Below are 13,193 nucleotides of genomic sequence, written 5' to 3'. Positions count from 1 at the left end.
GAGCTATGGGCCATGAAATCACAAGCCCATAATAAATTTGTGAATTGCAAACAGTTGATTTAGGGGACAAAAAATTTTGTCCTAACCAAGGCATTTTTGTCCACACCCTGTGACAAAAAATAGTCAGCAGTAATATGCATGCGTGAGATTCAGGATTGAATAATATGTTCAAATCTCATGATCCAAGGACACAGCTTGTTCAGCTCATCTGGACTTATTGGCCCCTTGGATTTTGGCCAAACACTTTTCAGTAGACTATGGCTTCCAAAACAAACATGCTTTTGGATTGAGCTGGATGCAGAGCTTGGCTGGAGAGGGAAAAAAAAAGAAATCTCTGCTTGTGGCTGCATACTTGGTTGTTTGTTTTTATGATTTTTTTTCCCAGTGACAGCTATTCCCTCAGCCAGGATTGGTCACCGCAGTGAACTGCAATTCCAGTTTGCATTACATGTATTAAACCTAGAGATTCCTACGCTGTTTATCTGAGCTTCAGTCTCCTCCTCAGTTACCCAACAGCTGGAAGAGATTCTTACTTCCTCCTTTACTCTCAGGTTCTGACAAGGGAACCAAATGTCCTCTTGACTTCTGCTGAGTCACTGTGATTCCAAACATGAGGCACAAGAGCTTGCAGTTGGGTCATTTTTCCAAGGAACGAAGTAATCTGTAGTTAAATAACTTGGTCCTAAGTGTCTCCTTCATTGCTTAAACCAATGCAGAGCAGGGTGGCTTCAGAAAACGCCAAAAGTAAAACAAACAAACAAACAAAATAAACAACAACAACAAAAAAAACTAATGCAGAAGAGACTTGGGGCTGTTTATTTTCTTTTATAAGCATATCTTAAGTTAGATGGCAAATACTGACCAGCACTCTTAATCTGAGAGCTCTTTAGATCACGGCCTCCAAATGTCTGAAAAGGTAATGAATATCCACTGCTTTCCTTAGGAACAGTGGGAATGGGATTGGGCATTGCTAAGCTCCATGGGGACCAGACAGTTTCACAATATTTTAATTTGTTTGCAAATCGCTTAATGCAATCCAGACAACTGCCTCACCCCATTGTCATGCTCTGCCTTAAATGAATGTCTGGCTGTTCCCTGGAGAGGCTGGAGGGGGAATCCCTGGGTTACACACTCTGCCTTTGCCATTCCTTGCCTTCTGGGTCTCTTTATTAAGAGCACTACTTACTTCTTAGTAAGGAAGACTATCAATGCAACCATTAAATAAAACAATGGCATCCTGGGTTGCACTGGCAAAAACACATCCAACAGCTTGAAGGATGTGTTAAAATGCCCCCACATCAGACATGCATTAGAAAACGTGTCTAATTTTGAGGTCCATTTGCAAGAGAGATTTAAGATGCAGGAGCAAGTCCAGATTGGTCATAGGAAATACAGGGAGAGACTACTGGAGTGGGGTTTGTTCATCCTGGAGATGAGAGGGCAAATCTGGATGCAGTTACAGAACCCCTGTGGGAACCTTTTCCTAGAGGAAAAGGTCTTTCTCCTCCAGTTCCAAAATAAGATTAATGGTGAAAATTCACATTGCCTCTCCCTAATATTGCCAGTTTCCAGGCAGACATGTTCATCTCCAGAGTTATGAGGATGTATCTCAGCCCAGGAGGTCCCAGGTGAGGCTGGTCAGGGCCACTAAGGTCAAATAGTGACCTTGGGGCTCCAGCAGCAGCCCCTGCCAAGCCAGAGCTGGGATCAGGAGAGACTTGCTGTCGAGGGATGAGATTGATGTGGGGCACCTGTGGGATTTTATGGGGTGTACAGCTGCAATGGAAAGAGCAAAGTGGCAAGGGAGCGATTTAGGGCTGGGTTTGGGCCCCTTCTCTGCCCCAGGGGCTGGGTGGGCCTGGGGGGAAACAGGCAGATGGCTGCAAGGCTGGGGTTAGCTGGCTTACAGCAGAGCCAGTCCCTTTTCCTGACTGGGAGAAGCTGGGGACAGGCATCCCAGAGCTGCTGGACACCCTGTGACATCCATACTGAGACCTCCCATGCGCAACAACAAGTTCCAATAAGGACAAAAAGATCCAAGAGTCAATTGGGTCCTCAGATCCCCATGAGATTTCAATGATGCATCCCCACCCCTTTCTCCCACTCATAGGATCAACATTGGGATCCAGCACAGAAAATCACAGAGACTTTCTTGGAGGCCTGGATCAAACACACTGAGCAAGCCTGAACCTTAAATGTCAGGTGACACTTATGGACATAATGTACAGTGGTCTCAGACTGTGTCGGCCTGTTCGTTCCCATTTTTAAAAGAATTAGCACTAAGGTGTCTCACATAACTGTCATGTAAACTAGAAGGATTTCTTTTCCCACAGTACAGAAAATAAGGATCTATTAAATAAAATTTGATGTTTTCCACCATAAACTTTATTGATCTAAAAAGGAAATGAGTGAAAATTACAGAAAATCAAAATGTTTTCGCGTATCGTTTTTCTGATGTACCTGTACAACTTACCTGAAAGGTTTTTGTTTGTTGTATTGTTTGGGCTGTTGTTTTGGGGTTTTGGTTTTAGGTTTCTTTGTTTGTGGGTTTTGTTTGGTTTTTGTTTGTTGATGTTTTGGTTTGGTTTGTTTTTTTTTCTGAATTGGAAGCCTATTTTTTTTTTCCACTGAGGAAAGCTGTGGCTATATTTTTTCATGAAACTCTGTAGCGTTTAGCTTCATGGACCAAAGCTATGCATGTGCAACTGATAAATCGTTTATTCGCGGGCTAACAAGCCCTTATAAACCTCCCGTGACATCCCGTATTTCCCCCGGTTCTTAGCGAGTCCTTCCACTGAGTATATGCTCTGTTGAGAACTGTCTCCAGGGGCTTGCTGTGGAGACTACATCTCCCATAGTTCCTTGGGATGTGTTCCTGTATAATGTTAACCCTTTCCCCACGAAACTCTGGTACCTGCTGCTCGCCTAGAAAAACTGTTAACTCAGCAGTTGGTGGAGAATTGACACTACTGTGATGCTTTGGTTTTTGCTGGTGGGGTAAATCTCTGCTCAGTACATTTCTTAACAATATTCTTGTTTCTAACTGTGAGTGAACCCCGCGTGGTTTTGAATTTCGTTGTGTATTTCCTTTTCCCCAGAGTTGTGGTTTCCTCAGGTGGCACACTGCCCCCTGGCAGCCAGACCCCCGGAGCTCCTCATCCTTAAAAATATCTCTAGTAGTTAAGGAACTTCCCTGGTGCTGGAGCACCTCTGCTATGAAGAGAGGGTGGAGAACTGGGGGTGTTCAGCCTGGAGAAGGGAAGGCTTTGGGGTGACCTAATGGTGACCTTCCAGGACCTGAAGGGAACCCACAAGGTAGATGGAGAGAGACTATTTCCAAGGTGTGGAGTGACAGGACAAGGGGGAACGACTTCAAACTGACAGACAGTAGGGTTAGGTTGGATATTAGGAAGGAATTCTTCCCTGTGAGGGTTGAGAGGCCCTGGCACAGGTTGCCCAGAGAAGCTGTGGCTGCCCCATCCCTGGAAGTGTCCAAGGCCAGGTTGGATGGGGCTCTGAGCAACCTGGGATAGTGGAAGGTGTCCCTGCACATGGCATGGGGTTAAAACAAGATGATCTTTTATGTCCCTTCCAAACTCCTCTGTGATTCTATGAACTGGAGACTGTATCATTTGTGATCACTTATGGTGCCACAGCACGATTTGTATTAATGCACTCAGTGAGGTAACAGGAAAAACAGGATTTCTTAACATGCTTTAAAATCTCTCTCTTCAGTGTAATTTAGAAAAAACTTGTGCTTTCTTCTTTCCCGTTCAAGGTGCTCCGTGCTGCTAAACAGTATTTCCATGGAATAATTTGGCTTGGGAAGGATCTTTAAAGGCCATTTAGTCCAATCCCCCTACAATGAACAGGGACATTTGCAACTAGGAGCTGCTCAGAACCCCATCCAGCCTGACCTGAAATGTTTCCAGGGATCGGGCATCTACAGGTGAAACCCGTGCCAGTGTTTCACCACTCTCACTGTAAAAAACTTGTTCCTTATACCTGGTCTGAATCAACCTTCTTTTAGTTTAAAACGGTTACTCTTTGTCCTATTGCAACAGGCCCTACTAAAAAATTTGTCCCCATCTTTCTCATAGGCCCCAAATACTGAAAGGCCGCCCTCAGGTCTCCCCAAAGCCTTCTCTTCTCCAGGCTGAACAATCCCAGCTCCCTCAGCCTTTCCTCACAGCAGAGCTGCTCCAGCCCTCTGATCATCTTGGTTTCCCTCCTCTGGATCTGCTCCAACAGGCCCATGCCTATGTCTTTTAAGTCATTCTGCCATCGAGGCCTAGGCTCGGGTTTTATGTTTGCAAAATCCTTGGCAAACCTTCGAGTTGGAAAATTTGGAGTGAAAACCAAATAGTTTTCCTGAACCATCTACCTGCCTATTGTTACGAAAAGTTGCTTGTCAAGGAGAAACCTGAATCTCAAATATTGTGTGGTGGCTTCACAGTTAAAATTGTGACTTCCCTATATAATGGTGCAACAGATACCAACACAGTGAGGGGCCTGAAGCATTTAAAGAGTACCAGCCATGAGGGGGGAGTCTCCTTTCTCACTTGTGCCCAGGTCTGTGGTACAGAATCCATGCTTGATCTCTCACATCTCGCTGATAAATGAACAAAATAACCACCAGAGGGCAATAATGATAGAAATAACAGCTGATTAAAAATGGCAGTAATCAGCCTTAGGAGGCCAGACTCTTTTTATCTGTCTCTAGCACCATAGTCATTAAATGGCCCTCAGATAGCAGAATAGAATCATAGAATTATAGAACAGTTTGGGTTGGAAGGGACCTGAAAGATCATCCAGTTCCAACCCCCTGCCATGGGCAGGGACACCTTCCACTAGCCCAGATTGCTCAGAGCCCCATCCAACCTGGCCTTGGACACTCCCAGGAATGGGGCAGCCACAGCTTCTCTGGGCAACCTGTACCAGGGCCTCCCCACCCTCACAGGGAAGAATTTCTTCCTAATATCCAATCTAAACCTGCTCTCTGTCAGTTTGAAGCCATTGCCCCTTGTCCTGTCACTCCAGGCCCTTGGAAATAGTCTCTCTCCATCTTCCTTGTGGGCTCCCTTCAGGTCCTGGAAGGCCACCATTAGGTCACCCCAAAGCTTCTCTTCTCCAGGCTGAACCATCTCAACTCTTTCAGCCTTTCCTCACAGCAGAGCTGCTCCATCCCTCTGATCATCTTGGTGTCCCTCGCTCCAACAGCTCCATGTCCTTGCTGTGCTGGGCCCCCAGAGCTGGAGGCAGCACTGCAGGGGGGTCTCCCCAGAGTGGGGCAGACGGTCAGAATCCCCCCTCCCCTGCTGCCCACACTGCTTTGGGTGCAGCCCAGGGCATGGGGGGTTTCTGGGTGCCAGCACTGATGCTGCCCTTTGCCCTGAACATGGTTAATACAGAATCTCTGTAATCAAGGAAAAAACCCGAATATTAAGAGGGACATAGAGTCAAAACACTACCAAAAATGTATAAAGTTTTATTTTAGGAATACATTAAACTATTGTGCACAGCACATACATATAAAAATAGAAGCAATTTCACAAACAATTGATTGGACAGTTTCGTGTTTCTTGCAAATTTACAGTCTCAGTTGTGAGTCCATATTGATTCAGAATATGAGGTATATTTTAGTGAAAAAAAAGTAATCTGAGAACTTTGGCACCATTTTACTGTGCAAAATAAAATCTTGGAATTGAAATAGTTAGTGAGGTATACAAATATTACTCTGCTTTTCCACTGTGTGTGTATCTGTGCCTCTGCACATTTGGGAAAAATACAGTTATTTAAGAACATGACTCAGTTCTAACGGGGGTGGATTAAGTCTGAAATTGTTATTGGATTTGCCTAAGGAAGAAGAAACCTTAAAAACAGGTATCAACTCCACAGGAGAATCCCATGTGGAAAATATGGGCATGACAGGCTGGTGTGGGGCATTCACAGCAATGCTTTCAGAGCTGTAGCCCATGTCATGACCCCCCATTAATGCACACTGAGATGAGATGTGCGTTGCAGTTCCTAATTTGGCCCTGGTCTGGGAAATCCCTTCACTTTCATCAGTTTTCTTTATGTAGTCACCCATCCATGAAACTTTTCTTTGGAAGAAGGTTTTTTGTAAGAGTTTGTCAGATGATGTTCATATTCACTCCACAGCCACCGTATCACGTACATTAGGCTTTCAAATGGTTTGGGTTTTGCCAGCTTAACAAATTTATCCTAAGGTGTGCAAAAGGAATGGTGGGCTTCCTAATTCCTCCTTCTCCATGATAACAGCCTAAGAAGGAGGAATTTAACTAATCAAGCATGAGGCAGAACAGGACCAGGCCATTTCTCAGGCAGAGCTTAGCTGCATAACTTCTTGAACCCTGCTACCATGAGCAGCCCCTGGACTGCTTGCAGTGTGCCAAAACATTCCTCAGCTCCTCTCTGGAAAGCAGACTTGCATTAATTTAAGAAGCACCTCTGTCAAAGCATATATCCAACTGGTCTAAAACTCCACAGGACTTCAGTTCTGCACTATTTGTCCTGGAGGGGTTTCTTCCCACAGCTATCCCTCCTGACATATCATATTAGTCAGTATTCCTGGCATCAGGAGACCTTTTTTGATTTCAGCCTTGACTTCAGTGTTGATCTGGCTGTCACTGATGTGTAATAAGGAAAAAATGCAGTATTGTAAAGAGTAACTCAGCAGAGTGACTGATGGGGCTTTCCAAATGCCCACCAAAACTCCACCTGAAAGGATCTGCAGTTCCAAAGAACAATCTCAGCCCAGCCGGCTGTGTCTGCACAGATCTGTAGCATCACAGAATCATTTAGGCTGTAAAAGACCTCCAAGATCTTCGAGTCCATCCTTTGACCGTCCCCACCTTGTTAACTAGACCAGAGCACTGAGTGCTATGTCCAGCAGTTTCTTGAACACCTCCAGGGATGGTGACTCCACCACCTCCCTGGACAGCCCCTTCTAATGCCTGACTTCCCTTTCAGTAAAGAAATTCTTCCTTGTGTCCAACCTGAACCTCCCCTGGTGCAACTTGAGGTTCCTCATTCTGGCTTCTTGTGACCTGGTCTATGGTTTATTCTCACCTTGACCAGTGTGTGAAAAACAGAGCCACTGAATCTCATTCTCACCTTTTGTGTCAGCTATCCCATTGCTTGTCAGTACTGGCAACAATAAATTCCTCTAGGCTGCACTGGTTTAAGAGGGAACAGATTTCATCCTATCCTAAGAAGACTGATTTAAACTATAATCAGAAACAAACTTGTGTGTCAGAATTCAAACCACATTTTCACATCCATGCACTCTTCCATCCTTCTACAAACTTCATTTCAAAGACAATTAGGAATATAACACCAGGATACTGGTTGCCAGCTTATGCATTTCATCACAGCTGCAGTCTTCCTGTCTCTACCTCTAGGAACTCTATGCGACTGTCGGATACCCTCCAAACTTTCCTCTGACCCACTCTCCCCTCTCAGAATATCCTGATTTTTCACTTGAAATGCACATTTTTCCAAAGCAAACTGCTGTGCATGTTGTGGATGAACAAAGTGTGTCAACTTGGCTTCTCTCTACACACTGCAAGACCAGAAAATGAAGAGTAACTCCTTTCTTTCCAAAGCATCATCCAAAGCATCTCATTCATGTCCTGTAAGCAGCATTCCCCTCTTTTTTCTCTTCACGTAAACTGTGATCAGTTTAAAACCAGCACTTACATTTCATCCAAATAAATTCAAGTATCAATCACACAAAAGATGCTGGAAAACTGTATCTTGTTCACAAAACAATTGTCTTGGCAGTTTTTCAGGAGTGGTGGCTGTCGGTACATCCTCGTGGGTGTGTTCTTTGGGCCGAATCTTCTGCACCTATAAACTGATAGTCTTAGTAGGCTAATTTACTCCAAGTGAGGATCTGGCCCTGACAGTGTTTTTCATGCATGTCAGAAGGCTCAAATTCATCACGAATAGACACTCCCTGCAAATAGAATGGCATGTCAAGGCTAGACATAGCCCCATTTTGGCTGGCCGTGGGAGATAATCTTGCACTCATATATTCCCTGCTGCAGCAGCACGGCCCATCTATGCTGAAAATGCTCGTGCTCTGACATTGCATTGAATCTAGTTTCAAATTTAGGAGCACACCATCAATGCAGGAATCCCAAGGCTTCTGGTAACTGACATTTATAGTGACTATTGACTTAGGGCCTCTCAGAATACTCTTTCAAAGGCACAGGGAATGCAGCTTTGTTGGTGATCTGGAAGAAGGTTGTCAAAATAGCAAGGCGAGGTTATGCCCCATTTGTACGGCTTCTAGGAGAGCTTTGAAGAGTATTTCACACAGCTTGCTGTGTTCTTTTTGAAACTGATGCTTTGCAAGTGACAGAAATTGGAATTATGGCACAAATTCCTCTGTCCTAACTTGGGAAGGTTTGCTTATATAGCCTCCTTCTTTCTCTGTCCTCCATACCTCATGAGGTATGACAGAGAAGAGCCAAATATATTTAAGGCGGTAAATAGAAAATTCAAAACAGAGAAGTTTTCTAAAATAACCCTTTGCTGGAAGCTTCCATGGATTTCTTACATTGTATAAAATGCATCCTGCAGATCACTTCTAGTTCTTAGAGATTAACAAAGTTCAGCCTAAATGAAACACAGTGCCTTTAAATATTTATGTTCTTTTAGGTGTGTATGCATATAAAGGCACCTGGGCTTTGAGAGACTGGGATGATTAATTCATTAAAAGCATGTAATTACATAGATACACACTCACACATCCCATGTCTATATATATACAAGTACTTATATTAAAGATGTGCACATCTATATTTGAGGTAAGTCTAAACTAAGCTCACAAAATGCCATTCAAAATCCTCAGCTCCAAATAAGTTTTGCATTTGGGACCCATCTGTGATTTATCCCATGGCCCTTCCTGTGGGAAATTGATTGTAGGTCTTCATTTTGCCAACCAGTCCATGTGAGGAGACCCTGGAGAATCCCTTCAGAGAGAGAGGGTCTCTGGGGACAAACAGTTTGCTTGTGTAGAAACAGTTGTGGAATTGGCACCTTAGTGATCAAAACAGCTTGAGGACTTTGCAAGACAGGACACAGTCTGTAGAAGGGGAGGTGCAGGCAGATATTCAGGTCGAGTGAACTGCCTGAAACTCTGGTGAAGCAAAATCGTCTGGTGATTTGGCCCATGATATGTAAACAGCTCACTAGGAAAGGTTATTGTCTGAGGTAAATAATATTATTTAGTAAATAATAGTAATTTAGTGATTGATTAGATGGTTGCCCACAGCCGGTCCGAATACTTCTTTTGTATACTTTTGTATAATTTTCTTCCAAATCCTTTGCACTCCAGCTTGCTTTTTTTTCTCTGTACAGCACCAAAGGAGGCACACAGCCATGTAAAATTTGTACAGAGTAGAAGAGAAGCAGCATCATATTATATATGCTATGTGATGAATCTAGTACAAATATTTTTATCCAAATATACACATACATATATAGATTTTTTTTTTTCAATGACCAGTATAAATACTACTTTACCTGGGAGCTTATTCCCCATGTGCAAAATGAAACAGTTTTTCCTGGGATCCAATCTTCTCATGTTCATATTCTGGGTAAGAAGTGGGTCACTGTCATCGCAGGAGAAACCTTGTTTCCTCTCTTCACTCTCCCATGTTTGCTGAGGGCTATGTAAGTACCACGGTAAGCATTTGATTCATATGCATTGTAGTTATTGGGCAGCAAGGTTTCCTTGAATTTACACTCATCTTGGAAGACAGCCTGAAGCACAGTAAGGGGAGGGGGGTGGGAGAACAAAGCAGGTACAATAAATACTTCACAAAAGCCCAGGTCATTTTTCTTGCTCACATTTTTACAGAAGGGCTCGTTGCAGTGAGCAACAGGTGGTGCCTCAGCGACTGTGTCCAACAATAAATCTCCCTTCTCGGTGCTAATTTGGTGTCAGATGAACTCAGATGCCACCTGTCCACATAATGGACTGTGCACTTCCTGCAGCAGATCAACTTAATTAATTCTAAATGATGGATTTCTTCATTTTATTTGCAAGGAAAGATTTCTGTCAGCATCACGCCTTTTCATAGCTTAATTTAATACCTCCCCTCTGCCAGAAGTCCTGTAAAAAAACTACATGCTAGATGTCAAAACTTCAGTTCTCTTACAAACACCAATGTCCAGGGAGAACTGCTTGCTCAGATAAGAGATTTGATTAACAATGATAAATCATTAGTGATATTTAACTATGCAGCGGGTTCTAACCTGGGAAGACAGTTTTGTTTTTCTCCACATTACATCATGTAAATCCAAGGATAAGGAGTCATCTGGGAGAGTGGAATGCAAGGACAAGGAGGAGACAAATGCAGAAGAAATTAAAAGAGACAGAATAATTCTCTGACTTCAAATATTTGACACATGAGATGCCACCAGTGCTGTGCTATTTGGACACCTGTGTGATAACACCATTCAAAGCTTGTTGTGTGGGGGAAAACACACATCTCTTACAGCTTTCAAAAGTGTCTTTGAAGATAAAAAAAACTGGATTGAAACTGGGGGGGAATAGGGGGCAATCAAAGGGAGCTCTGAAGCCAGACCCTGCATTTCTTCAGGAAGACCCAGTCAAGCAAAACAGTTGGGTTTGTGGCACTCTTTAAGGGCTGGTGATCAGACACGACTGAAATAATATTCCTGGGGTGGAACCTCAAAATGTCCCTTATCTATGTGAGAAGGAATCAGTCAAGTTAGTAATGGCTACTGGGCTACGGGTCCTTCACAACATTTGCCATTTTATTAAGCAACTGGAATGTTTTGTTGAAATTACAGCTGTTTCAAAGGAAAGGACTCTGCTATTCCTTGACAAAAGAGATCAGTGCTGTTCATTACTTTGAAATGGGTTCTTCCAAATGCACTTCCTAACAAGCACTTTTACTGCTGAATGTCCTGGAGATGTCTTGCTCATACCTCAGAAATTAAATTGCATTTAGATGACAAATCATCCAGATGAGGACAATCGTGACAGTGTTTCAGTATGGTTTTCATTCCATTCTTAATAGCCATTATTTTCTCATCATTTGCAACTGATCTCACAAAACTGATCATTAAAATAGCCCCAACTGCATATGTTGGCCTTGTAGGGTAGACTTCCTATTTATTTTCCATGCTGGGGTTGTTTTTGGTAGGGGGAAGCATGTGGTCATTATTTTACTAATAGCTCTAACTGTACCTCTCCTACACACAATGCAATGCAAAAGGAAATCAACAGGGCTCACTTTTACTAGAATGTGTTTGCAGCACTGAGACCTTAGAAGAAGCCACTCAATTAATCTGTCCTATTTGTAGGACACATTCATTTTCCCAGGGTGCTCCCTGTACAGTCCTATTGGGAAGCTTTAAAATCCCAGACCTCCAACAGCACTAAATAACACTGATGACACCAGGCTGGGCACGTTCCCTGTAGCTGCAAGGCTGTTTTCTCTGCTTGTAATCACAGATTTCCACCAAGAAAAAACCCAAACCAAACCAAACCATTTTAAAACCTCTGCAGTCTTTGTTTAAACCTTGAAAAAGTGTTTGCACTGACACTCACCGTTCCATACAACCTCCCCTTGCTGTTCATTGCGATGAAGAGAGCACTTTTCACCCCAAGCAGGCTGACAACACCTCTCTCTACAGTGGATATCTCAAAGAGACCTGAAGAATAAGACATTAAGCAGAAGTGTTATCACAGAATCTAGAGCTAATCCAAGGCAATTCATATATCATTATTTATTTTAAAAACCTAAGGAACTCATATTTTCTCTATTAGAGTTATCTCCCTAGTCTAGAGGTATACAGAGATCTTGCATTTTCCTGCATGCCATAGGCTTGAAAAATAATTATTCTGAAATCATAGTCACACACTGCGTAATCCCTTTGCTCTATCTGACTCTTTTGATCTGTCAAACTCTTGGGCTTTCTTATAAGCAAATTATTTTTATCTAATATACTATACTTCCAGAGGGTTTGTTATTAGCTTTAGAGGAGTGTGGCTTACTATTTTGAAGTCCCACATGACATCTTAGCTGCAAAAGATTTTAGCAACTGCCCTGTGCAGGAAATTCAAATCCATATGACTAATGCTTTTCGTTATTCTTACAGCTACAGAACAGCACCCACAAGAATGAGCAAACCAGGAACAGCAAGCCCCTTCCATGGGACACACCAAGTGTCCCAAAAGAAACAGTCAGCTGGGATTCAAAAATCATGCTTTGGCACTTGGAACAAAGCGACGACCTCCCGGATTCAGAAGGCAAATGAGAAAATGAGGACTGAGAAAATGCAGCAGAAGAGTCAGTTTTCAACGTGCTTCGTTTTTTTTCTCATCCGTGCAGTAAAGCAGAGTAACAATAAATTCTACCTAAATTTGGCTAAGCATTTGTGCCATGTTTCAAACAAAAGGGTCCTGATGTTTATTGATCCCAGAGACTTTCAAAAGGCAACAGATTAATAATACCAAGTAACAACATTTGCATTCTGCGAAGGGTAATTATTAGAGTTCACAGCAATTAAGTGACATCTATTCTATTTCATTTCTGGATGCAACTCACTGTATTGGTTTTCATTGTGAACTCCGCTTATCCTTCCATCTGGGAGGATTTGAAGGTGAAACCCGATGCCCACGTTGCAGTAAAGCCTCCGCTGCCTCTTGATTCCTAGCAAATAGTCACTCTCCCAGTTCACATCTGACTTCTCCCCTGACATCCCAGCAATGGACCTGGACAACAGAGATTGCCATCCTCTCTCCAGCAATGTGCCATTAGTTCTGCTTACAACGGGATGTGTAGAAGCAATCCCAGCTAGAAAGCCCAGGAGAACGAAGGCAGGGAACGTCCGGTGAGCGCTGGCTTCGCAGGACATAGTGATGAGGAGTCTTTGTGCAGTGGCCATCCGGTTCACCTCCTGGGCACGTGGTCTGAATTAATGGCCCTAAAAATACCGCCCTTCTTGTTTTTCTCCCTTCAGCATGGTGGCAGAGGCTTATTTTTGGAAAGCAAATAGAGATTGCTGACCTGAAACTAAAGCCCGAGAGCAGTTGGGTTGGGAGCAGAGACAGGCCAGCAGGACTCCGACTGGTGGGGAACATGTTTTGTAGATCCTGCTCCCCAGTGGGCAGCCTCGGTTATATT

The 13,193-nt window shown here is 43.3% G+C and overlaps 2 protein-coding genes across 2 annotated transcripts in view; one reads left to right on the top strand and one right to left on the bottom strand.

Annotated features, from left to right (window-relative positions):
- The window catches only part of TIGAR (TP53 induced glycolysis regulatory phosphatase), a 39,365-nt gene extending 26,956 nt beyond the window's left edge, over positions 1 to 12,409 (top strand). Inside the window, exon 7 of the mRNA XM_051770743.1 lies at positions 12,166 to 12,409. Within this exon, the coding sequence (XP_051626703.1) occupies positions 12,166 to 12,324 (159 nt within the window). The 3' untranslated portion in view covers positions 12,325 to 12,409. The remainder of the gene's footprint in view (positions 1 to 12,165) is intronic.
- On the bottom strand, positions 5,496 to 13,190 carry FGF6 (fibroblast growth factor 6). The gene is made up of 3 exons (XM_051770753.1): positions 12,615 to 13,190; positions 11,615 to 11,718; positions 5,496 to 9,795 (listed from the first exon to the last, which is right to left on the bottom strand). The coding sequence occupies exons 1-3, from the start codon at positions 12,952 to 12,954 to the stop codon at positions 9,619 to 9,621; spliced, it is 621 nt and encodes a 206-aa protein (XP_051626713.1). The 5' UTR covers positions 12,955 to 13,190; the 3' UTR covers positions 5,496 to 9,618.
- Between the last annotated feature and the right edge of the window lie 3 nt (positions 13,191 to 13,193).

This window comes from Manacus candei, unplaced genomic scaffold (assembly GCF_025592945.1).
Source record: "Manacus candei isolate 608988 ecotype Guabito, Panama unplaced genomic scaffold, ASM2559294v1 h1tg000124l, whole genome shotgun sequence".
NCBI lineage: Eukaryota > Metazoa > Chordata > Aves > Passeriformes > Pipridae > Manacus > Manacus candei.
Note: the sequence above shows the minus strand (reverse complement) of the source record. Positions and strands in the feature narration are given on the sequence as shown.